The sequence below is a fragment of the Carassius gibelio genome, chromosome A16 (assembly GCF_023724105.1).
Source record: "Carassius gibelio isolate Cgi1373 ecotype wild population from Czech Republic chromosome A16, carGib1.2-hapl.c, whole genome shotgun sequence".
Lineage (NCBI taxonomy): Eukaryota > Metazoa > Chordata > Actinopteri > Cypriniformes > Cyprinidae > Carassius > Carassius gibelio.
In genome coordinates, this window is record NC_068386.1 from 4,234,748 (window position 1) to 4,261,310 (window position 26,563).

The window sequence follows — 26,563 nt, forward strand, 5'->3', positions numbered from 1 at the left end:
CAGGCATTTCAGATTTCAGAGATTTGTAGATGCTTATTTACTGTAGATGCAGAAATTTACTATAGATGCAGCCACAAGCTCCTAAAAATAGTAATTTCAATTGAAAATGTTCTCATCAACCCCTCGTCTCTGGTCAAGATTAGCAGACGGACCAGCAGGTATCACCTGGCAGCTGCATTTTTAACATGTTTGACAAGACACAGCAATACTGAAATCACAAGCCTCCATCATGTTTCATTCTTATTATCTTCTACTTTAGTTGAAGATATTAATAAAGTGGATTTTCTTCAGTTGAGTTGTAGAACCTGGGAGTGGGGTCAGTAATATCAACTGAAACAGCCACAACTTTATTTCTTCAGACAGACGATAGATAGATAGATAGATAGATAGATAGATAGATAGATAGATAGATAGATAGATAGATAGATAGATAGATAAAACATAATTCTCAGTGTCATAAATGAATTCAATAAGAATTAATTTATTTATTCATCTGTTTAATTGATTTCATTTCTATAATTAGCCCACCCGAAAAATATAAATTCAGATTTATTCAAAAAGAAACGAAAGTCTTTAACAGTATTGAATAAACTAAAGAATGATGAAATGATAACAGCAGTCATTATATTATTACAATAATAACCAGAATTCAATAACCAGAATATCAACATTCATAACAAATCCAAAAACATCGTCAATACACTCTAACATACCACTCTTTCTATTAATATATACAAAAAGAAATAAAATTCCCAAGTGTCTGCCCTTTTCAAAAATGGAAATTTAGGGGCGAGGCTTATGGCTTGTCAAGAAAGATGACTGTGATTGGCTTATGGCTGACAGAGACCAACTGAAGTTTATCAGAAAGAGGCACATCATGGGAACTCCATTCATTTACAGGAGACAAAGAAGCGATTACTTGCATGGAAGAGTTGCTAGGCAAGTAATGAGGGAATAAAGCATCAGGCCATACAAAAGATCAGCAGAGTAAAATGGGGACGTCTTATCATGAGATCGACCTTCTACAGCGATCCCAAAAAAACTCATCTGACGCACGGCACGCACCGCATTGAAATTGAAAGCAAATGGCGATGCAAAAGCTGCAAAGACTAGCAGGTGACTCCTTTCTGGGAAAGTTGATATTTGCAAACATACAGTAGTTATTAAGCCTATATATTTATGTACAAGCATTGCTTGGTCACCCAGTACCTGTTACAAAAAACCTCAATCAGTGAGAAAAAGAGTGCAAGCTTTATACCGGCAAAGCATGTGTTGGACTCATGGCGATGCATTGTGGGTTTCAGACTGCGTACAATCAGCCTGAGCGAAAAGTGCTTTGAATAACTCCGCCGACGAGTCGCCGATGTGAGTTTTAATTCCCACAAAGTTCTGTTCTGCTTTTTCTTTTTCCACATTGAGAAAAAGGGAAGTCAGTGTAAAAGAACACATTCTGTACACTGCATATACAAACATATTTTATGTACAAAATACATGTATATGTATATATATATATATATACTTAATATTATATAACCATCCATACATCCAGTATATACACAAATACTGTACACACACTGTATATACACACAGTCACCCACAACATTATTTTTCGACCTCCATGATCTCTCAACATTTATATTTTTGTCTAGTGGTGTAAAAAGGAAGCAGAGAAATGTCTGTGTTGCCTGGAAATGCCATCCAAACAAGGAAATAAAGTTCAATTTAAGAACAGTAACTTGGCTTCGCAAAACTACCCACAATCCTACAAACGTGCGACTGCCAAATTCCAAACGAGAGGATCCCACTTCCAAACGGTATTTTCCACAAAATCAAGAACTCCACAGCAAAAGGAAAGAGAATTAAAAAGTAAAAGAATCCATCTTTCTTTCACATACAAAGAGTCTGCGAGGATCCAGGACGTAGCAAAGTGCGTGGAGAGGGAGCAGGTAAAATAACAGGTTGTCGATTTTTCATTGCAAAGAGATTGTCACGTAAATTTACGGATCAAAAGGTCTTGTCTCACATTACCAGCATGTAAATACGTGATCTCATCTGGGTGAGGTCCAGTCAAGAAATAGAAAACCACCAGGAAACAGAAGTTTGGATATTTCCAGCCTCTTATCAAATCTGCTGAAGGACAAATCAGCGTCTCTTCAGGGTAAAAAAAAAAAAGGTTGTGCATATCCAGTTTCCCCAAAATAAAAGACATGACTAAGACGCAGGCAGGCATGACAGGCAGAGCGAATGTGGCATATGAAGATCATAATGAGAAGTAGAGGACTGTTCAATATCCTACATGAAGTTAGTAAAGAACCTAAAAAAACAGCACCTTTGAGATTGATCTGATCCTCAGAACCTCTCCAGCTCTCTCAATGAACCACTACGCTGCATGCGACGTCATCTCTCTGACATCTGACAGACATTAAGCATCCCAAACGGTCATCATATCGAATTATATCAGAGAGAGGGCACGTCAAAGGAAGGGAACCTACATTTCTTCTTTGGATCGGCTCTGGCGCAGAGTCAAAGCCTCAGTTTCCCCTCTGTCAACCAACCGAATCGCGTGACAGCGCCCTGGAATTAAACCCTGGCCAACCTGACGAATGTCCGAGGTGAGGCCTCCAATTAGGTTCCAGATTGTCCTCCATGAAGCTTTGTGATTGGCTGGAGATGCAGGGAAAAGAGGAGGTGCTTGATGAGCCGCTGACCAATCACTGCTACTAATCTCAGAGAAGAAATGGACTAACTACCAAAATAGGCAGATCAACTCAAAATGCGTTTTTTTTCTGTCCAGTTTGCGTTAAACTGTGAGGCAATTGAAAGTTTACCTGAGTCATTCGATTTTACGTCTGAGGTATATTCATGTCATGGCACATTTTTTTCAGCTGATAACCCTGCTATCCCACTTTTTCCTCAACTGCTTTTGGGACATTGACGAAATCGCCTGTTTATTATTACTAAATGGAGTAGAAGTCACTTAAAGATAGCCCTCGAAGCTCTTAAAAGCTAAAATGGCAATCAGTCCATTCTTCTCTCTAGTGCCTTCCCAATCTATATAAATATTACAGTACAGCTCAGTGTTTTTATTGTGCAGTAACAACTTAATCTAGGCCTGCTGTATTGGTGTAGCTGTTACAACTTTTATCGGTTTACAATGCAACAATAAGGCAATCAACAATGAACTGGGTTACAAATGAATGACTTGTATCAGCAAAGCCATGGGAATGTCTCAAGTCTGTAGAAACATGACAATGAATAGATTAATTGTAAAACAAACAATAAAACAACTTGTAGTGAGCGATGGGGAATACAATCAGTACCAGATGGCAGCGATACTCAAATGGGGAATTATAGCAAGTTATTTTCTAACAAGATATTTCCTAAAATGACCATTCAACACTACCAAAAACTTCTTTAGAGTTGCTTGAGCAACTTTAAAGTCAACATGAAAACAAAATGGACCCATGGTTAACTTGTTATTCGCAATTCTGTCGCATAGCTCTAACAGTAGGTCATGGGTTCGACTCCCTCGCAGAGAATTGATAAAATGTAAACCTTGAATGCAATAAAAGTTGCATTGCTTCTGCCAAATGCATTAATGTAAATGTACTGATTATTTGGTGCGAGTCATTGTCTACTTTTCAATGTACATTCTTAGTCGTCTTATTGATGATTATTTGGTGCATGCTATTCTATATAAAAACAGGGTTGTTTTCATAATCTTTTAACAAAAAAACATTTGAAACAACTTTCATGAATCAGTTTTGTTTTTAGCCACCAGACTCCATTCCAGTATGTAACACCAATTTTTTGACAATCCAATGAATTCCTAATAGTTCAAATAAAGTAATTTTTCCCATTTTACTCCAAAATGTCACATTATGGAGGGAAAATTTATTGCTTTCATGTTAACTTTCATGTTGACTTTGAAACTGTCTCTTAAGACAAAAACACAGAAAATTTCTGTATATATAAAAAAAACCTTATCACCACAACTGCATTCTGGCCTAAGCATCTTGTTTTCGTAAAAAGACAAAAGGTTTGTGCCCTGACAGAGATCACCTCGCGCTCATCTCCTGTTGCAGACACACACTGAACGAAAGTCAAAATCGGCCCGTTATGGAGTTAATGGGAGGACGAAGACACATATGAACAGAATGGGAGGCTGTGATGTGACAGAGAGCAATGCTTTGAGAATCCATAGCACCAGTTAAATACACATAGGTTCTGAGATTGAGAAGAGAAAACATTGCACAAGTTCAGTCTAGTGAGGCAATTCGAACACCACAAGACATTGTCCACAAAAAAAAAAAAAAAAAACACTGAATCATGGTCATATTCCAGAGCTGGACATTTCCAGCATTACATTGAGGCAGAAGAACACATCAATCTCTTCTAAGTGAGCAATCTTGAGAAGAGTGCTGCGTTTGCACAACCATTTCTGTAATTCTGCTGTCGTTATTCTTGTGTTCGTTTGAAAACCCTGTCAGGAGATACAGAAAGGCACTAGGAAAGCCAGACGACATAACAAAATCCTCAAGACAAAGCTGGCATGTGTTCGTGAGTCACATTTCTATCTCTATACACTTCGAAACATATGTATAGTTTGTTTGCCCACTGGTCCTGGGGTCATTCCCAGCTTCTTGGGATTTTTTTTTTACACAATATAAGGGACCTCAGTCAAAAAAACCTGGAACCTGAACCAAGCACTTTCCAGTGTTTTGGATGACTTGTGGTGGCAGAGGTACTGTATGTGCAAGGGGCTTTTAAATTCGATCCAAAGAAAATGTGATTTTGGAATAACATATCTGATCTGATGGAGAGCCCTTTTGTTTTGGATGGTGCAAGTAATGGTTCCACCTCCCACTTGCCCTCAGTCTAATGCACGAAATAAAACATCCACAGAAGCTTCATCCATAAAGATGTGAATTTTTCATCGGAATTCCTAATAAATTATCTTGGTTTTGGTCAGCGTTGTTATTGACCTGCTCCCCCTCCAAACTTGCCCTCGATGCCGTTGCTGATTTTGTTTGCCGGAGAACTCTCCGTTCAGCTGGACGGGAATGAGGAGGGGAGGCTAATGGGAAGGACAAGATTCCGTTCAGGGAGGATTGGGTGCAGGATTTGTCCGATTGGGAGACTCCCACAACGCCAGGAGTGCTGGTCAATTCTCCTCCAAAACTCACACTGGGGTCTGCTGAATCCAAGGCGGAAAGCTGCTTTTCCTAGCGAGACAGAGAGAGGGAGGAACGGGGAGGAGAAGAGAGAGAGAGCAGGCAAAGAGGAGGAGGGATGGAGGGATGAAGATTCCGCAAAAAAAAAAAAAAAAAAATCAGCAAATGGAATGCAAAACAGAGAAGTTCCCATGGCAAGAAGATCGATAGGGAAGTACAGAACATGAAGATCAAAGCAAATGGAGGTCACAGGGTCAGAGTGAGAGGGAGAAAGAGAGATTTGAGGTGACAAGGGATTGGAAGAGCAGTAAAGGGGGAATAAAAATATCCAGAGAATCGCTCAGGGAAAGAGGGATAGACACAAAGAAAAGGAAGAGAGAGGGATGAGGAGGGAATTACAAATCTGCTGTTGATGTTCTTGTGCTCTTGTGAGGTTGCACTGCAGAAGGCCAGAGTGGTTGTCAAAAACAGAATGACACAGTATGTTTCAAGCCCTGCTTATTGGATTATCTTTGGTAAATCTCCTCAAAATGTGATTTTAAATAATAAGAGCACTATTCATTGAGGTTAATTTACCATTAAAGGGGTCGTATCATACATTATTTTTCACTAAATAATTATGTGTCTACTTTTAATTTAATTTAATTTTTACCAAAAATATGTTTCATTTATAATTTATTGATTTGTATTCATAATTTATGTTTCTTGAGCACTAAATCAGCATATCAGAATGATTTCTGAAGGATCATGTGAATGAAGACTGGAGTAATGAATGCAAGAATTCAGCTTTGCATTACAGGAATAAATTACATGTAAAATATGTTAAATGTATTATTTATTTGGCTTTTTTAAATTGTAACCATGTTTCAAAATATTACTGTTTTTACCAAATAAAATATCACTGTTTTTATCAAATAAATGCAGCTTTTGTGAGCATAAGTGACGGTAACATAATTAGCAAAAATAAAATGTAGGAATATTTTTACATATTAATACAACTTGAAAATGCATTCCACAGCAATTGCATAAACACATTCACATTCCCACCTGTCAATCATTACATAAAGGTGTAACTGATACGACCCCTTTAAAAGAACAGTTAAAGAAGCTTCTACTAAGCATGCAAGCATGCAACTTTAAAGAACGCAGGAAGTGGGAATGAATATTTATGTGAAATGTAAGTGCTATTATTTAAGCTATCACAACAATCTTAACTGTTGTGAGCGTGTGTATTTGTAAAACATGTGCTTGACAGTGTTATTCCAGCCCAAAGGGCTCTAGGGGGAAAAATCATGCCTTGTTTAATTTAGTAAAAATTAAGAACTACAAGCTCTTAGCTGAGTTAGTTTGCATTTAAAACAGTCTGAAAATAAACTTTATTCTGTCATCAGTACAAATGAAAGAAAACAGATTTGTACAACGAATCAAGTTGCTACCTATCTACTATCTTACAAATCTTTTATATCAAATGTGTATTATATTGCATGATTATTTATAAAATTCCAAAACCTGTTAAAGCTTATTTAAACTTGTTTAAACCAAAAGAATTTCAGGGAGTTTTCACAGTGACAGTACAATTCAATTTGTAAATGCTTTACCACCAGACTGTTTGCCACTAACGGCAAAAACTAGATAAGCATTTCCAAGTTGAAATTGGGAAAATAAAGGTGTTGTTTGCATTGTTTTTATAAGCCTTTCAGGACCATACTGCACCATGTGCTCCGGTTGTTAATTAAGCAATATCACACAAGCAAGAGTGCTATTTTTCAAGACAAGTATCACAACTATGAGTAACTTACATTTTAGGGACTATATTAACAGATATTTGTCTATTTTGCACAGCCAATGAAAATAGTTCCAAACAAATTTGCGTGTCCAAGCGGTTGATTTAATTCCAGAATGATTCAGTGTTTTTGAACGAATTGCAATTGAATGATTCAACAAATCACTAGTACTATCGAGTACTAGTGCATACCTAAATGAATTAGTGTTTTTGAACTAATTGCTTGAGAGTTGTTTCAATGAGTCACTCATATGTTCTGTAGTTGTTTTGAATCAGTGTTTGCAACAACTCAGTTGAGAAAAAATTCAGCGAATCACTCATAACACAGAAAATAGTATCACTTGTTGTAACGTAATTATATGTAACATGCAGAAAAGAGTCACAATGAAAGGAATTCCAAATGATTTCTATTTTCTTAAAGGGATAGTTCATCTTGAGCTGTTGATTGCCATTGTTTTTTATTTTCCTGCATTCTATGGAAGTCAATGGGGACTGAAGGTGAACTATCCCTTTAATCAGTATATATGTATACATCTAATTATTGTGTAATCAACTTAACTATTTATAAATGTAAATATGTATAAAATATTTTGGCTAATACATTATTAGCAAACTTTTTTGTCAAATAGTGGAGACACTGTTTGCTCTTTAGCTCTTATCCTCTAATCTTACCTACAGAGTTGCAGTGCAGTGCCAAAAGCTGCCTCAGCTCATTTTATATCTAAATCATGTTCAGTGTGTTTTTCATCATGATCAGTCCTTTTCAGTGAAGTCTGCATTGGGGTGGAAACATTGGAGTTAAATCAACCGGAGGTTAAACCTGAGGCTAATGCATTCATAAGTTCAACAAAACAAGATGACAACAACATGTGTACTTATCATTTGTTGCTAATATGTTTACCATTCTAAATATACTCACCTGTTATTTGTGTTTGACTTCATTTTTACCAGAATTATGAGTGAAGGGCTCAACTTTAATGGGTTCTACGTTTTTAACACCAAGGAATTTGCTTTGGTTCCAGACTGTTACATTAGCGAAGTGGCTAGCTTTGCTAACATAAGCCAGTCTGACTCCGTTTTGGTGCAGTTTGTTTCTCTTCTCAATCAGAACCTAGTATTTGAGAGTGAATATGGATTTAGAGTTGGGGAACGGAGGTTTGGATCTAGCTGCAACACTAAACAGAAAGACAAGTGATGACGACAACAGGAGCCAAGTGTGCATCTCTGTCAGAACTGCAACTCACACGACAGTCACTTTCGTCTGGAACCATTGCTTTTTTTTGGGTGGTCAAATCAAAGTCTCGGTTGAATTGGTAGGTCAAAAAATTTAGGTACAAAAGAAAGGTTTGAGACGTTCGGATGTGTTTCTACAGCTCTTTAGGACCCAAAAACCTTATAAAACCATCATCTGGAGCGAACAAAATCACAAATACATTGAGCAGCACCACATACATTCACCTTTTTAACTGACATGAGCATTGCATGTCTTCATTTACCCAAAATAAACAGTGCATAAAATGAGTTATTAACGTAACCATGAACATTGCATTTCTATGCAACAAACTAGCGAAACAGCTATACACCACTCAGTGCACAAATATCTACACACGTACTTTGAAATCACCAAAAGCGCTCTAAACATCGCAACGAAAGCATGAACACATACTATGTACACTCACACCCATCAAGGATCTCATGCACGCTGATAACGCACCCCTGACCTCAGCCAGGGCGGCACAGAGAAAGATACGGAGATTTCCCCGAATTCATCATCATCAGTTTCATAGTGTAATGGTGATGATGTTGATAGAATGGACATGGTGATGAGAAGTCCTGCACCTTGCACTGAGCCATATGCCCTGCGCACCTCTACATAGTGTGAGATTACCCCCCCCCCCCCCACACACACACCACAAAGCATCTCTTTGAAACAGGACATGGCAGCAAAATGATTTCCAGGATACTCAGCATTTGATAATCACTCATCAAAATGCTGTCATTATTAAATGTATCAATCTTGCTTAGTTTTTAATGGACTTTTTGATAGAATGTCTCTCTTTACATCAGCAGAACTGATTTCTCAGCATGTTTTTATCAAGTTACCTTGACAAACAATTTGACAAACTTCTATTCTATTCTATTCTATCTATCTTTTATCATCCATCTGTCCGTCCATCCTTCTTTCTTTCTTTCTTTCTTTCTTTCTTTCTTTCTTTCTTTCTCTTAATAGTAGAAGTTTTATTTGAACATGTAAATATATATATATATACATGCATACATATATAAAATTAAAATAACAGCTAAATTAAGTCATGTACTTCTCAGCCCAATCTTCAAATTAAAATTACTATCCATCCATCTGTCTATCATCTGTCTGTCTGTCCATCCTCCGTCCATCCTTCTTTCTTTCTTTTTCTTTTATCCATCCATCTATCATCTGTCTGTCTGTTTGTCTGCCAGTCCGTCCTTCTTTCTTTCTTTCTTTCTTTCTTTCTTTTATCCATCCATCCATCAATCCATCCATCCATCCATCCATCTATCTTTTTTGTCTGTCTGTCTGTCCGTCTTTCTTTTTTTCTTTCTTCCTTTTTTTCTTTTATCCATCCATCCGTCCATCTGTCAGTCTATCTATATATCTTTTTGTCTGTCTGTCCGACTGCACATCTATCTATCTGTCTGTATGAATCTTCAAATCTCTCAAAACATAAACTAAGGCTTTTTCCTCAGATTTGACCAAGCCAACATTTATTCTAGTTTTTTTTTTTTTTTACTGCTGGGAAGTACAGGTGCATATGACTTTGTGCAGGCGAGGTGCAGTGTGTGTAGACGAGTCCAGTGTACATACAGTGGATGTGGGAGGAGACAGGGTGGAGTGGGCGGGTCACAGTGAGGTGAGTCGTTACCTGTTCATTCGCAGCGGGACGGGCGCAAGGCGGGGCTGAACTAAGATGGACTGCCGCCTCCCCTAAGAGAAATCACCGTATCTCATCAACACACAAAAGGAGAAGAGGAGAGGAGAGAATCGTGTGTATGTGAGGGTTGTGAGCAGGCAAAGTGAGTGCGTGTCCGTGAGACCGGATCAGCATACATGTGGAAACACGCATGCACGCACTGACACAAAAACACATAAAAAATCCCCAGACAAACATTTAAATGTCCATCAAGATACACACACAAACCTCACCACATAAGTGAAGGGCAAAGAAAATCTGTGTTGAAGTCTGTGTTCATCATAATGATTCTGCAGCCAACATGCAGCTACAAGCTAAACAAAACTCTTCTCTACAAATACAACAGAATAATTCTTTAGCGCTCACGATCCAAATAATCTGGGAACAGGGACATGCTACTGGCTCAATGCACCTGACATAATAAAAGGAAAAACGGCAGAACAAAAACAAACAGACAGCTTGTGAACGTCTGCCAAGCACATGAGCGAACACAGAACTGACAGAGACGCATCATTAAAAACTATGGGACAGTTCGAAACCAGACGATTTACAAACACAAACTTCTCTCTTGCTGAAATCAGAGTGGCTTTGGAAGAGAAAATAATCAGTTTCTAATGCAGCATGATTTTTTTATAATTATTTACCCTGCTGGTCAATAGTTTTTTTTTTTTCCAATGGGTTTTTTTTCTTTATTAATCACTGTGCATTAGTTGCAACTGATAATGATAACCTGAATTAATGGCTGCTGAAAGTTCAAAGATAATTATATTGTGTAATATACATTTTATCATATATTTTATCACATTTTTATTTAATATATAGCACATTATAAAATATAACTTTATAATATATTTAACAGTATATTAAATATATTAAAATAGAAAACATTAGTAAAAATATTTAACAATATTCCATTTTATTGTATCTTTGATCAAAAAAAATGCAGGATTGGTAAGCATTAGAGACCCCTTTCAAAAACATTTTTGCTATTATTATTTTTATTATTTTAAACTTTCACAGCAGTGAAAAAAATATAAATATTGTGTTAAAATTATGTTTATTATTAACTGAATAGATACAAATATGTAACAGTACAAATATGAAATGAACAGCTTTTTACACTTTTATTTTTTACTTTATTATGTAAATTAATAATATTAAATTATTTAATATATTAAATATTAAATGCATTTATATAAAGTGCATCAGGATAAAGAATGTTTATAAGGCCCAGAAAGAATCTTTCTTTTCTTTTTTTTTATTATTGGGGGAATCTAAATGTGTTAAATAGAAGTTTAAAAGATGTTCCCTTCCGGAACCCTGCATTTAGGCCTCTTCCAAACATCTCCTGGTACCCACCTGAGCTTCATCTCCAGGGCTGCTTTCTTTCACACACTAACTGTATTCTGCAGGAGCATCTGTGCTGACAGCGCTGAACGTCAGTCTGAGGTTCTGTCCACTCAGCAGCTTTCCTGATCCCTCAGTTATACGTGCAGCAGCTCACTCCTTTTATCTGATCTTATCTTGTCAGGAACAACATAATTGATTTTCTTTTTTCAAAGTCAAATCGGAAGTTGATTTAGAGCCAGCTGGAGCGTTTGCTCAGAGCGGTCGAGTGACGTTTGCACAGACTGCAGCTGCTGAGAATTTGGTGTTTGTTGAAACATACAGTACAGTGATGCACCATTTATGAGAAATCAAAGCAGAAAAAAAGAAGGATGACACATGAAGCATTTGACATCTCTACAGGAGGTACTGGAGTTTAATGCTTAACTAAATATCTCTCCACTTGAGGTAAAGCGACACTGAGCAAATGATGCTTCAAAAATGCATTATGTATAGAAGTACATGTATTTTTTTGTACTATCCCATTGGAAATATTTCTGTAATATATAAATCATTTTTCCTAGACAGCAATACGAATAACTGGAGGAGGAAAAAGACCCTAACAGTGTCTCAAGCTGTGCTCAGATTTGCCAAGATATCAAATCTGCTATCAAATCTCAAATATTTCTGTATGAACACTTAGCAAGAGCAAAGGATCTGAGCTATGTTCCATGAATTCTATAAAACAGATTTCTCATTGGTTACTTCTAATGTGACATACAGGACTGTACCATTCAAAAGTTTTGGGTTAGTTTTCTCTGAAAGAAATGTATTCTTTTATTCAGCAAGGATGCATTCAACTGATCAAAAGCGGCAGTAAATACATATATGAATGGTGTTGTTTTGAACTTTACATTCATCAAAAAATAAATAATGAAAAATGTTTTACACAGAAAATATTAAACAGCCTAAGTGTTTTCAATGTTTATAATAATAGGATGTTATTGTTATTGTTAATGTTTATTAAGCAGCAAATCAGAATATAAGAATGATTTCTGAAGAATCATGTGACACTGAAGACTGGAGGAATGATGCTGAAAATACAGCTTTGATAACAGGAATAAATAACATTTAGAAATATATGCAGATAGAAACATGATCTTTTAAATTGTAATAATAATATTTCAGAAATGTACTGTTTTTGCTGTATTTTAGAAAAATGAAGAAATCCAAAAAGACCAATCCAAAATCAAAAGTTTTGGGCTTATACATTATATATATGTTTTTTTTTTTTTTTTTTTTGTCCTCAAAGTTTAAGTATGCTTTCATAACAGAATGCATTCTGAAAAAAAGTTTCCTCTGAGATAGTTCAGCTTTAGCATCAGAATTCAGTGCTACTTTTCCTCAAGTGGATCAAATCAATGATCTGTGAGTTCTGACCTACAAATCATCATACATCAGCGATGGAAATCAGTCCTCTAAAGCGGTTTGACAGGCAGAGCACACTAGCAAAGGCATTCCGGCATGAACATAGACAGACATACACGCAAACAACAGACCGGACAGTGCAGGAGAGATCCAGAAATAGAGGACAGACCTGGTCTGCGAACATCCTGGGTTTCTGCTCAGGCATCACCCCTACCCTCAGCTCGTCTTCCACAACCATGAGTCTTCACAGAAAACAAGAAAGCCAAGGAGAAAGAAAGGACAAGAAACAGAAAGACATTATTAGTTCCAAATCCCACAGACATTATTGAGATCAGACAATCAAAGATAAGTGTTAATCAGCCACAAATATCATCGATAAACGCTTCGATTGCGGTATAAACTGTTGTAGTGGCTGATTTGGTCCAATCTGAAAAGCATACTATGAGAAATTCCATCAAGAATATGTCTCATTATCTCATGTAATGACATATTTCCATCATCCCATGGGAATAAGCGAGCTGATAAATGAAAATGGGCCACGTTGCACGGCTTCTAACGATGCCTGCCGCTCTTACTGGCAGCTTATTCCAGCAATTACACGCCACTGAACTGGCCGCCAGCGCACATCGAAGTGACGTTTGGCTTTATACACAAAACAAGGACGTTCTCGTTTCTGGAAATCACATCAGATACTGCAGAGCAAAGCACTTTAGTAGGCCCAAAAGTGATGTGATTATCAAGTGAACTAAAGGGAAGTGTTTTGTGATGTCTGGATTGATATATGATGACAAGACAATATATAGATGATAAGGTGATTGATATTAAATGCATGCATTTGATTTTGAATTGTAAAGCTTTAATTGGATAATGGGTTCGGTGATAGATCTGATATTGTTTTGACGTATACTGATATGAAACAGACATGAATTTAACATTTATTTATTGCAGAATGACTAATTCTAGACTTAAGCATAAGTAAATAAGGATTTCCACAGTTTAGGTTTAAAAAGAAATGTGATTTGATATTTTATTCCATTGATAATTGCACATTATATGCTTTTACAAAATTGAAACGCAAACGTAATAAAAAACAACAACAAAAACAAAGACAAAGTTATACTTCAGTACTGCTAAAAAAGACAGAAGCATATTTATTTCAAGTCCGCTCACGTCTGTCACAACGACGTGATTTTTTATTAACAAAGGTCAGACAAAGGGTCATGGGGTCAGACACATTTCACAAGCAGAGGTCAGAAGGGTCACGAGAAGGAATCATTAATAAATCTTCATTGTGCTGTTTAACATTGCTACAGTATCAAGGCATATTTATTGCACACAGTTTGGCTACAAGAATTAAATATATATCATCTCATATACAGAATATATATTATCTATGCTTTATATTTCTCAAGAAATAACTTTAAAAGAATTTATAGGGAAGCAATGTCTTTGTTATTGGTGTCTAAGAGTATAGAAATGTTTAATACACTCATTTTTATACATCAATATCTGAAAGGCTAACAATGAAAGACTTAAAAAAGGGCTTTTTTGTTCCCAATACAAACATTTCCTGTTCTTCTAAATTATTATTAATATCAACATCACATTACAAAAGAGATTTTATAAGAACTCATTTAAGTCCTTAATTAATCCAGTATTTATGTTTCTTGATCTTTAATGCATATCTCTATGTTTATTTCACAAACAGCAGCACACATATATTTATTTCACAGCGTGTCTGTATCAAAACTCACTTACCTCATATTTAATATTTTATGCTGCATCTTCTCGCCATTGTGAATGAATCATAATACTGAAACATACTGAACACAACACTGATTTGTTGTGTTAATATTTATCTATGAAGGTGACAACAAATCCAGGTCAGATTTCACCTCAAGAAAACAAAATATATATATTTGCATACTGCACTGTGATGTCTTTTTTAACTCATGTAATGAAATCAGCTTCAATTAAAACAGCACAACATCTTAAGATATACAAATACTTTAATTTAAGTAATATATATATATATATATATATATATATATATATATATATATATATATATATATATATATATATATATATATACAGTGCTTTAAGTGGCCCAAAAGAGATGCCGGTACTCTATTATAGCCAAAAAAAAATATTATTTTCTGACTCCCCTCATCCGCTGAGGTAACAACAACTATATTGAAGGAGTCAACAGGCGACCTTAATAATAAATCCATTTATTAGTTTGTGGATTTGCTTGAGCTATAAAGAACTACTGAACATATATAAAATGTGCAAAAGGATTTTGAAAAAATACCCTTAGAAAGAGCTACGACATTTCTGCATTCAAACTTCCAAACTGACTCAAATGATTCGCGATCTCCAAACTGACTCAAAGGATTCGCAATCCCGCTCCGAACTCCCGAACTGATTCAAATGATTCGCGATCTCCAAACTGACTCAAATGATTCGCGAACCCGCTACGAACTCCTGAACTGGTTCAAATGATTCAAGCTCCATACTCTGAACTAGGAAGAATTAGGAAGCGTGCACTATGAAGGGCGCTCTGAAAAGCGGCAGCGCAGGCAAAGGATTAAAAACTCTATTAAAACAGATGTCCAGATGAGCGTAGCGGTACGCTAAAAGCATGTTCTGGGCGCACAAAGAGCTCAAGAGCTATATTTGGAAGTGGTGGTACTGAGTACCAGTGCGTACCAGCCCACTTAAAGCACTGACTCAAATGATTCGCGAACCCACTACGAACTCCCGAACTGACTCAAATGATTCGTGATCACCAAACTGACTCAAATGATTCGCAAACCCGCTACGAACTCCCGAACTGATTCAAATTATTCGCGATCTGGCTCCGAACTCCCGAACTGACTCAAATAATTCAAGAACCCACTACGAACTCTCGAATTGATTCAAATGATCCGCGAAGCCGCTCCGAACTCCCGAGCTGATTCAAATTATTTGCGATCCCCAAATTGACTCAATGATTCGCGAACGCACTCCGAACTCCCGAACTGACTCAAATGTTTCGTGATCCCGCTCCGAACTCCCAAACTGACTCAAATGATTCGCGAACCAGCTCCGAACTCTCGAATTGATTCAAATGATCCGCGAAGCCGCTCCGAACTCCCGAACTGACTCAAAGGATTCGCAATCCCGCTCCGAACTCCCGAACTGACTCAAATGATTCGCGAACCAGCTCCGAACTCTCTAATTGATTCAAATGATCCGCGAAGCCGCTCCGAACTCCCGAACTGATTCAAATGATTTGCAATCTCCAAACTGACTCAAATGATTCGCAAACCCGCTACGAACTCCCGAACAGGTTCAAATGATTCACGCCTCATACTCCGAACTAGGAAGAATTAGGAAGCGTGCATTGTGGAGGGCACTTCTGAAAAGCGGCAGCGCAGGCAAATTATTAAAACCTCTATTAAAACAGATGTCCAAATGAACGTACCAGTACGCGAAAAGCACGTTCTGGGCGCACGGAGAGGTGGCGGTAGGCTCAAGAGCTATATTTGGAAGTGGCGGTACTGAGTACCGGTGCATACCAGTCCACTTAAAGCACTGTGTGTGTATATATATATATATATATATATATATATATATATATATATATATATATATATATATATATATATATATATATATATATATATATATCTTAAATTAATCATTAGTATTTTATTTTGGAGTGAAACATGACCTTGGCCGGGTTTTGTGAGATTCAGCCATTAATTTCAGTATTAGAAATCATATACGAGGCTTGTGTTTGAATATAAGCAACACAAGCCTGTTTCTGAAGTTGGGAAATATCTGTTTTTATTGCATTTATCAAAATGAATGGTCTCGACACTGAAAGGCCTGAACAACTGAAAGCCAAATGTGATGAGGAGCGGTTGACACATGAGAGCGCTGTTCTTGTGATAGCACATAGAGATATGGAGAACATGAAGATCTGAGATATGATCTCTTCTGCACACAGTGAACAGAGAAGTGCAGCAGAGCAGGAAGAGAGGATTCTGGGTACTGCTACAATTATTGGTGGTTGTTTGGAAGAGAAATCGCCAGCACCTTTTCCATTTTCAAGATAAACAGCTAGAAGCCAAATAAAGGCTTGTTCAAAAACATTATTATTGCAGATACGCTAAAAGAGTCTCATTCTTAAACCTGTACTATTTATTAATATTTTATTTGATAACTTGTCCTTTTGTATTCCAGTGAAATATTTATACACAGGTTTGGATTGAGGAGGGTGAACAAATAATCACAGATTTCTGTTTAATGGATGAACAATCCTTGAAAGAGCTTTTGCAGTTTCTCTTTCTGAACAAGTTATTTAAACATTAGCGATTCAGAAAGCAACTTTTCTTTTCAGCTGAAGCACAGTCTGTCCATGTCAAGTTGTTACTGCAGACGCCACCGCACTTAAAATAACAAATATATACTGCAAACGTACGACTGCCTCCAAAACACATCCCGTTCATCCTGAGATCATTCCAGTATTGCACTAATACACGTCAAGGAAGGAAGAGACTTGATGATTTATATTTTTATGCCCTTTTGGGAGTAAGAACCAGGGCTCCCTTCACCATCTGAGTGTCTTGACTCCATGTCTTCATCCCTAGAATTGGATTGAAACAGCAATATACTCTGTGACACAAAATGTAAGTGCTGCATTACAGGAAGTTACATCATCATTTCATCAACTAGTAGGTGGGGTGATGCTATTTATAATAGTGAGCAAAATAATGGAAAATGGGTCTCTGTAAAGAATCCTAATAACACAGTAATAAAAATTATGAAATGAAACAAAACAAACATCAACAGGAAGGAAATGAACCCAGTTCATCAATTAAAAGTAGCTTTGTGATGACCCTCAACATGACAGTTACAAGACTGAGATGTCCATGTTAAACTATTATGACAGTAGCACAGTTCAACATAACTGGCGGTCACTCCAGAAATCCCCTTATGAAAATGTGTAAAACATATACACAGACTGACCCTAAAAAAGTATTTGGATCATTCAATAAAATGTCTGAATATCAAAAAAATTAAATAATATATAGTAACTAATAACTAAATAATATTTAATTAGTTCATTCAAATGTAAATAAAAATAATATTTTTTTTTAAATAAAATGTAATAATTTAATAATTTGTCATAAAAAAATATTAAAATTTAAATAAATACTTGTATTCCGCAAGGATGCAATAAACTACAGTAATAAAAATGGAAAAGAAAAAAAATTATGGTTTCCACAAAAATATGAAGCAGCACAACAGCAGATATTTTCTTGAGCAGCAAAATCAGCATATTAGAAGGATTTCAGAAAAAAATTCAGCTTTACATCACAGAAATAAATTAAAATTTAAGATATATTCGATTTATTTTTCATAGAAAATAGTTATTTTAAGTTTGAATAATATTTCACATTGTTACAGTTACTTTATTTTTGAGTCTTCTTTCAAAAACATTAAAACTTTTGATTCTATATAATGCACTTTTGAGTGTACTCTATTACAGTATATAGAGTTTTCATTTGTCATGAAATGCTTTGCTTTTTTATTTTATTTTTTATTAATGCCACTTTATTTGACATTTTGATCTTAATTTCTAATGAAACGACAATCAGACATTTTTAAGTTTGGTTTTAATATACAAACACTTTTTCAGGCCACTATTTCTAAACAGCATTACTGTACACGAGGGGTCTTTGTCAAATGATTGTAATTACACAGCGAGCATGATCACATGAACGCCGCTCAGTATTTCTCCTGCCTCTGTTTTTTTTTTCATATTACCTGTCAATAATTCCTTTAATTTGGTTGTCTTTCTCCATCTGCTGCTGTCTCAGTCTCCTCTCGCTGTCGTCCAGTCGGCTCTGATACTGCAGCAGGATTTTATTGGTCTGCTGCTCCTGAGTTAACAGCCTCCTCTCGTACTCCTCCAGCTTGCGGTGTGACATCATCAGACGCTCCTTCAGAGAGTTGATCTCCTCCTCGTATTCACGCACCTGCGTCCAGAGAACAGATGAAGACAGAGCAGATGTTACCCTCATCTTGATGGCTTCCTTGAGACAGTAAGGTAATCGCTAGGTCAGTAAGTAAATCAAAGTGTCAAAAAGTTTCAAACGTATCAAATTACATTTTTTTTTATTACTTAAAATTTTTTTTTAAATGAAAGTAAAAAAATGGTTCAAACATTAAATAATTGTTAAAAAATATATTTAGCAAGATATGATCCATTAAAAGGTTTAATAAAATGTACTACTATTAAAATCTGCAAAAAAGAGTTGTATGTTCTATGTATTAAAAGTATTCAAAAGAAATGTAAAAGTTTTAATTAAATGTAATTTTTTTTAAGAAATTAAAAAATAAAAGTAAATAAAAATAACAAAAATAAAAGCATTAAAAACAGTTTAAAAATGTATTGAATCTTTTTGTGAAAATTATAATTAACAAGATATTATCCATAAAATGGCTTTAATGAACTTTTAAAATATTAATAAAATTTGCAAAAAAAGGATTAAAAGTCTTAATAAGTATTAAAAGCATATAGGAATATTAAATAATTAAAATGAAAACTATAAAATAACTATTGAATAAAAAATTAATTATTTAAAAATTAAAGGTAGAAATAAAAGTATTAAAAAATTACCTGAATAAGTTGTGAAAACTACGAGTAACAAGGTATTATCTATTAAGTACATTTACTAAACTTTCAAAATATTAATAAGATATGCAACAAAATTTTTTGATATAGTAAAACAATAAGGTACTCCAAGTGTACAGCTTTGGTGAGAGATAATTTTACTCCAAAATCCTTTCTTTCTTCTGTGAAATATAAAAGGGACAATTTTGAAGGCATGATATTCTTCAAAAAATCATATTTTGTGAGAAATTAAGACTAAGAGTAAATAATGACTGTTTTCATATTTTTGTAGCTCAGCCGTTTTGGAAACATTTTTGTTTTTTTCAGTAATGAGCAACTTTTAGATTTTGGCCAAAATTCGGCAAGTAAGCAAGCATGATTTTGCACCCTACAGCTTTTCCGCAAGGAACGTGTCATATGTTTTCTAGGTGGGCAACTACAGTCAATGCAAGTTAGCAGAATTCTCCTTCTAAACCACACAGGAATGAGAAAATATATTTAAAAAGATAAATAAAAATGCTGATTCATAGCTATCATATGCATGATTAATAGGCACACTGTGAAACATTTATAAAAGGTTGCGTGTCACCTCTACACAAATTTCACAGAAGGTCAAGAGCAGCCAGGACGAACTGATTGAAAGCCCATGCTGCTCTCTCCTGAAGTCTGTTTACTGCAAAAGTCTGCTCATTCTCATTTGATATTTAAATAATGCATAAATGAGGCTGCCAGCACCATCTGTTACAGAGGTGAAAGACATGATATGCATTTCCTTGACACTTGTGTGCTGAGGTGGGAGACACAACTGCACTCTGAAGTCAACTGAGAGTCTTGTGGAGCATTTGCAGAAGGACAGAGACAAGAATCAAGCTTGTGTTTGGACCAAGAAACAGTTTGAAAACAGTCAAAAAGGGACAGTTCACCCAAAAACCACTCACTTTCAAGTTGCTCCAAACCTGTAAGAGTTTCTATTTTCTGATGACCACAAAAGAAGATATTTGGAACAATGCTGATAACCAAATCGTTGACTTCCACTGTATTTTCTTCCATATTGTAGACAGAAGTTAATGGCAACTGTTTGGTTTCCAACATTTTTCAAAATAGCTTCTTTTGAGTCCAACAGAAGACAGAAAATTCATACAGGTTTGGAACTACATGAGGGTGAGTAGATGACTTTTTTTTCACCCCGATGTGAACACAGCTAGTAGAGAAACAGAGAAACACACCCGGTCCAGACGCGACTCGTCCATGCTCTTTGAATACTCCTTGAGTTTGTATTCCTCTCGGTCAATGCGGGAACTCTCTATGTCAGCAGAAAGATGGGGCATGTTGGACACCCATGCGACCGTTCGCTCCGAGGCAGGGATCGAGGGGTTGAGGGTGGTTGGAGATTGGGAAGAGCCCTGAGGAAAAGAACACAAGATCATGTAAGTGTGGGAACAGAATTTGAGTTGCATGCTTAATATTTAGACTACACAGTTTGAGGTTGGTTAGATTTTGTGATATTATTTCAACTTAAATATATATATATATAAGTATATCATAAAATGTAATTTATTGATGTGATGCAAAGCTGAATTTTCAGCATCATTCCTCCTGTCTTCAGTGTCACGTGATCCTTCAGAAATCATTCTAATATGCTGATTTGCTGCTCGTTTCTTCTTATTATTATTATCAGTGTTGAAAGTTTATTGTTGCTGCTTAATATTTTTGTGAAAACTGTGATACATTTTTTTTTTAGGATTCTTTGATAAATAGAAAAGGTTTATCAAAGCATTTCTTAGAAATAAAAATCATTTGTAACATTATAAATGTTCTTACTGTCACTTTTGATCAATTTACCATGTCCCTTCTGAATAAAAGTATGATTTATTTTAAAGAAAATGATTAAGTTTGTTATGCTACCAATTCAACTATAGTGTTTTCAGCTCCATTGAACACATTTTACCAAGTCTGAATCTATTTCATAGAATTATGATAATCTTTCTCTAAAATCTGCCCAAAAATAGTCACTGTGCAGCATTTATAAAAATGATCTTGTGGCAAAATAAACTTATTTAAATAATGAGATTGAATACAGTTTTTTTTTTCTATTGTTTTACTAGATGTATTTATTATAAACATAAGGTGTTTTAAAGTGTTAATGAGATTCGCATTTTTGTGAGTCATAAATATTGCTTTTTATTTTTGAATTTGTAAAAATTATAGCAAACAAGATTGATCATATGTAGTGTTCATTTGTTTTACTAGTCGTATTGACTATACAGTTAAGATGTTAAAAGAACTTAAAAATATATATATTCTTTTGTGTGATAAACATTGCTGGTTTATTATATTTAAAGATATTTTTAAGAAACTGAATAATTTGTTAAATTATAGTCCATTAAATGGCTTTAATAAACCTGAAAACAGTTTCCCACATATTTTCCATCACAAATAATATTATAGAGATCACACACAAAAGGAAATACACGACACAAACGCACAAACACACACTGATAGCAGAGTGAAGAATGGTTTCTGATGGGAACACCTGTTTGCTCATGGTAGGCTTGAGCAGATGCTGTTGCTGGATCTGCTGTCGTTCCTGATGTGATTTGGATTGCTGTGTGGACTGTGGCGTTCCTCCCTGAGAGCCCTGGGACCCTTGGCTCTCTCTGGTGGAGCTCTGCTGATGAGGCAGGCCAGGCGGGGTGCTGTCTTTGACCGACAGCTGCTGCCGAGGGCCCTGTTGTCGGCCCCCAAAGCCAGACTCCGGGGACTGGAGCAGGTTTCCGCTCTGTGGCCTGGTTTTGCCAGCAGGAGCGGCAGCGGCGGCAGAACTCACGGAAAGCTGATGTGAGGGTTGCGATTTCATGCGCTGCGTGGGAGGAGCCATGGAGCTCTGGCGGGCAGGCTGAACGGTGGAAGGTGGCGTGGCGAGAGATGAATGAGATGTGCCCGTCTGCGATGCCATGCCTGCCATCTGCTGCTGCTCCTGGTCATCAGACACATGCTTAAATAACATGCTTTATTAAATCATTTTACCCAGAAATTTAGAACAAGCAGCACTAAACACAACAAAAGTTCAAGAATCTGTGATGGTTAATGTTTAACTTCTTTAGTTCCTTTTGTTCACTACTGTCTCCTGAGTTTTGGTTCATTGCCACTGTTGCCTTTGGCTTGCTGAGTTAGGGCTTAAAAGGTCATTAAAGGGGGGGTGAAATGCTATTTCATGCATACTGAGTTTTTTACACTGTTATAGAGTTGGATTCCCATGCTAAACATGGACAGTTTCAAAAATTAAGTTGTACGTTTGAAGGAGTATTTTTGTTCTTAAAATACTCCTTCCGGTTTGTCACAAGTTTCGGAAAGTTTTTTTTCGAGTATGGCTCTGTGTGACGTTAGATGGAGCGGAATTTCCTTATATGGGTCCTAAGGCTAGTTTGCAGGAAGAGCGCGCTCCCGTTTAGCAGAGCACTGAGAGCACAACAGACTTCACTGATCAGAGCGAGAGCGTCGCGAAATGTCACAAAAGGAGTGTGTTTTTGGTTGCCAGGGCAAGACAACCCTGCACAGATTATTCTTTATTCTGATTCTTTAGCTCCGCCCACACGTCACGCCTCTAGCCGGTCGTGTTTTTCCGGGAAAAATCGGTACAGACTATCTTTCTCTTATGAATATAATAAAACTAAAGACTTTTTGAAGTTATGAAGGATGCAGTACTACTCTATATGTACTCAAGATTAACAGGATATTGAGAGAAAACAAGCATTTCACCCCCCCTTTAACATTCAGAAATATGATCAATTTTGCAAATTAGAACAAAAATTGAACTGAATTGAGCTGGATAATGGAACTCTCTTCAGTAAATCTGTGTTCCTGTAGCTCAATTGGTAGAGCATTGCTTTATCAAGCGCAAGGTTGGGGGTTCAATTCCCCGGGAACATATGATAAGTAAAAATTGATGGCCTGAATGCACTGTAAGTCGATTTGGATAAAAGTGTCTGCTAAATGCATACATTTTAAATTAAATCTGCTTTGATGTCATTTCATAATTGATGAACTTTTCACAGTTATTAAATTTGAATTGAATCAACACTGAAATAAATTAAATTAAATGATGACACTATTATCTTCTGTAGAGCTGCTTTATATCTGAATCCTATTTGTTTTGTAATTGACACCGGCTGAATCGAATCAACTTGAAGTGACTTGAGCCAATTAATGATGCCACTGGTATATATATATATATGGTGCTTCTTTGTAGCATTTGATAATGGTACTTTTGTGGAACAACTTCTACATTAAAATCAAAATGATGCAAAAGCCAATAAAAACCGTCAAGAAAATACCTGCATGTGCATGGGGATCTGGCGTCGCCCGTATTCGCTCTGGTTATGGCGGCTGTAGTCGTCGCTGTAGCTGTGGGAGTGAATAATACTCGGCTGACCCAGATGAGGGCCGGGTCTGAGGGTGGAGAGGTCCTCGCTTCGGGAGAAACCGCCGTGGGCGAACTGCGGGATGTAAGAGGGGTGAGAAGCGTCCGGCTCCGGGGCCAGCAGGAGAGGAGGAGGAGGTTGAGCTCGACTGTGCTGGTGGTGAAGCTGAGGCCCGTCAGCAGCCAGGTGGAACAGAGGGTTCTGGAAGGAGAGGGGGTAGCGGAGAGCGGCGGCTTGTTGCTGCTGGGACAGCGAGTCGGTGGTGGTTCCCATCTGGCTCAACCTCAGACCCCCGGACATGCTGGAGCCCCCGGATCCGGCCGACATACGCCCTCCAGCACGTAGCTGGCCTCCGAGGCCTCCTCCCAAGCCCGCGAGCCCACCGTAGCTGCCGAGGCCGGCAATCGAGGCCTGGGAAGAGTTGAGCATGTCCCCCATAGACTGCAGGTTAGAGACGCTGTTCATTCTTGAGTCCTGGAGGTCCATCATAGAAACATTTTCATTAACACCTACAGCAGAACCTACGGGCGAGAACGCTGCAGATACCTGCCGAGCGCAGCAGGTGTGGCCGGTTATGAACGTGGCTTGGCTGCATGTGTGTATTAACTTGGGTTAAAAGGGAAATCATTCACCCAAAAATCCAATTTCTGTTATTATTTACTCATGTTGTTAAAAACCCAGGAGATGTTTTTTTTTTTTTTCATAGGAAGTAGTGTTGCTTATTTTTAGTCTTATGCCTTTAATGCATAAAAACAAAAGCCAGGTTGTCCTAGCATTGTCAGAATTTTGAATAATATTTAAATATTTAAACTCAGCTTTTATAGAATAAAATAATTTTAACTGAATTCAAAATGAACAAAAACACCATAAAAGCACCATAAAAATTGATTTTTTTTTTCAATGGCTCATTTAAATGTGCCATTGTTACATTAAAAAAAAACACTTAGAATTTACTGATTGTAGTCTATTCAGAGTTATGTTTTTGACATTAATTTTACAGCATATTTAAAAAAATAATAAATAGACAATTGTCCATGTAATAATGTCAAGATAAATGTCATAATTATTAAAATATTCAAGCAAATGTTAATAAAATAATTAGCATCAGCTATTAAGAGAAATTAATTTAACTGAAATCAAAATAGAAACAAACACCACAAAAGCACCATAAAAGTAGTTCATGACTTAAACAGTGAAAAATTAGATTTTTCACATTTTGAAGAAAAAAAAAAACAATTATTTTTTTTCTTCATATGATTAATTTAAATGTCATTAAATTACATTTAAGTGTCATTGTTATATTTATTGTTTGTGTAAAATATTTATATTGAAAAAAATATATATACATATATATTATATTTTATGTGTGTATATTTTAAAAGTAAGCTTTGTTTTTTATTATAAACTTATAAAATATAATTTCATGATAAATAAAATGTCAAAGAAAATGATATTTAATTAATCAAATATGATATTCTATACATTATATTTAAATAACATAATATATTTAAGTAATTATATAATTTAACAATAAATCATTTCCAACAGGTTTTTTTATTTAATTTAATTGAACTTTTTTAGCAAAAACTAAAAACTAAAAACAAAATAAAAAATTATGAGATTTATATTTATATTTTGAAGCTAAAGTTCCTTTAAAACCACAAAAATCAAATGAATTATATAGCACTGAGGCAAAACCTAACATGGAAGGTGCCATTTTTTTGTAATTATATATATATATATATATATATATATATATATATATATATATATATATATATATATATATATATATAATTAAATATAAAATTTTAAGAAGACCTGGAATATAGTGCACAAATAATATGTACTACTCTTATAGTGCTTTGTTGACAGCATTTGTCTCTATGAAAACTGCATGTGATGCAATTATGCAGTAAATACTCACAGAATTAAATTTTTTGAGTGAATTGTTGACTTTTTGTATGTCAGGACCAAGATTAAGGTAAAGAATCTCTATCATATGTGTTGACTGCACCCACATCATCTCGTAGCCCTCTTTCCTTGCTTGGGTGGTATTTGACTCTGCAGTAAGCAGGTCAGTGGTGCTTCCTTCTCCCACAGGAACAAAGCCAACCCTCAGAAAAGCTGGCGAAACGTGTGCTAGGGAGCGAGCTGTTATTCACATGAGAATTCGGACCAGACAGCACTGACCATAGTCATGAAAGATTTCTAAACGAAAGGGCTTATTATTTAATCAGAACCCCCCACCCAATCAGAAGCCCTGTCCTATGGGACTTACCTTTGGGTCTGGATCAGTAATATCAGAACTGCTAGTACAGTATGCTGGACTAGAGCGGGCCAACGGGGGACGGGCAACATAGAAAACCTCTTTAGATGAGGCTCGGTGAGGATGATCGCGGTCCGCAAACCCCCCCAATCCGGCCCGGGCCGGAGGCGCTCCGCCACTGGACATGGCAGAGGTTGGAGAGGGCAGGCGAGTGATCTCAACTGAACTATGTGAGATACAAGAAAGTTAACATGGAAAATCATATCCAAGCTCATTTTCTCCACAAGCAATATTGCTTTAGCTCAGTTCCAAAACCTAGTGAGCCATATTATTCTTGATTTGTAGTTATTCATTTTATCAATAAATAAACCCTGACACAGTGTTATTTTAGTATCATTAATATATAATTATTGTTTACATTAATATTTTAAATAAAAAAAATTGTAAAACTTTTTTAATAAAACGTTCACTTTTTAGTGTTTTTGACATGTTAATTAGTGGATTTTAATGACTATATATAGTATTTATAAATATGTATTTG

At 36.1% G+C, this 26,563-nt stretch overlaps 1 protein-coding gene across 1 annotated transcript; it reads right to left on the reverse strand.

Annotated features, from left to right (window-relative positions):
• Window positions 1-461: 461 nt before the first annotated feature.
• LOC128031227 (ras/Rap GTPase-activating protein SynGAP-like) lies at window positions 462-26,253 on the reverse strand. The gene is made up of 8 exons (XM_052619510.1): window positions 26,035-26,253; window positions 23,667-24,227; window positions 21,866-22,309; window positions 20,559-20,735; window positions 18,483-18,694; window positions 12,832-12,904; window positions 9,861-9,922; window positions 462-5,225 (listed from the first exon to the last, which is right to left on the reverse strand). The coding sequence occupies exons 1-8, from the start codon at window positions 26,206-26,208 to the stop codon at window positions 5,183-5,185; spliced, it is 1,746 nt and encodes a 581-aa protein (XP_052475470.1). The 5' UTR covers window positions 26,209-26,253; the 3' UTR covers window positions 462-5,182.
• Window positions 26,254-26,563: the final 310 nt, after the last annotated feature.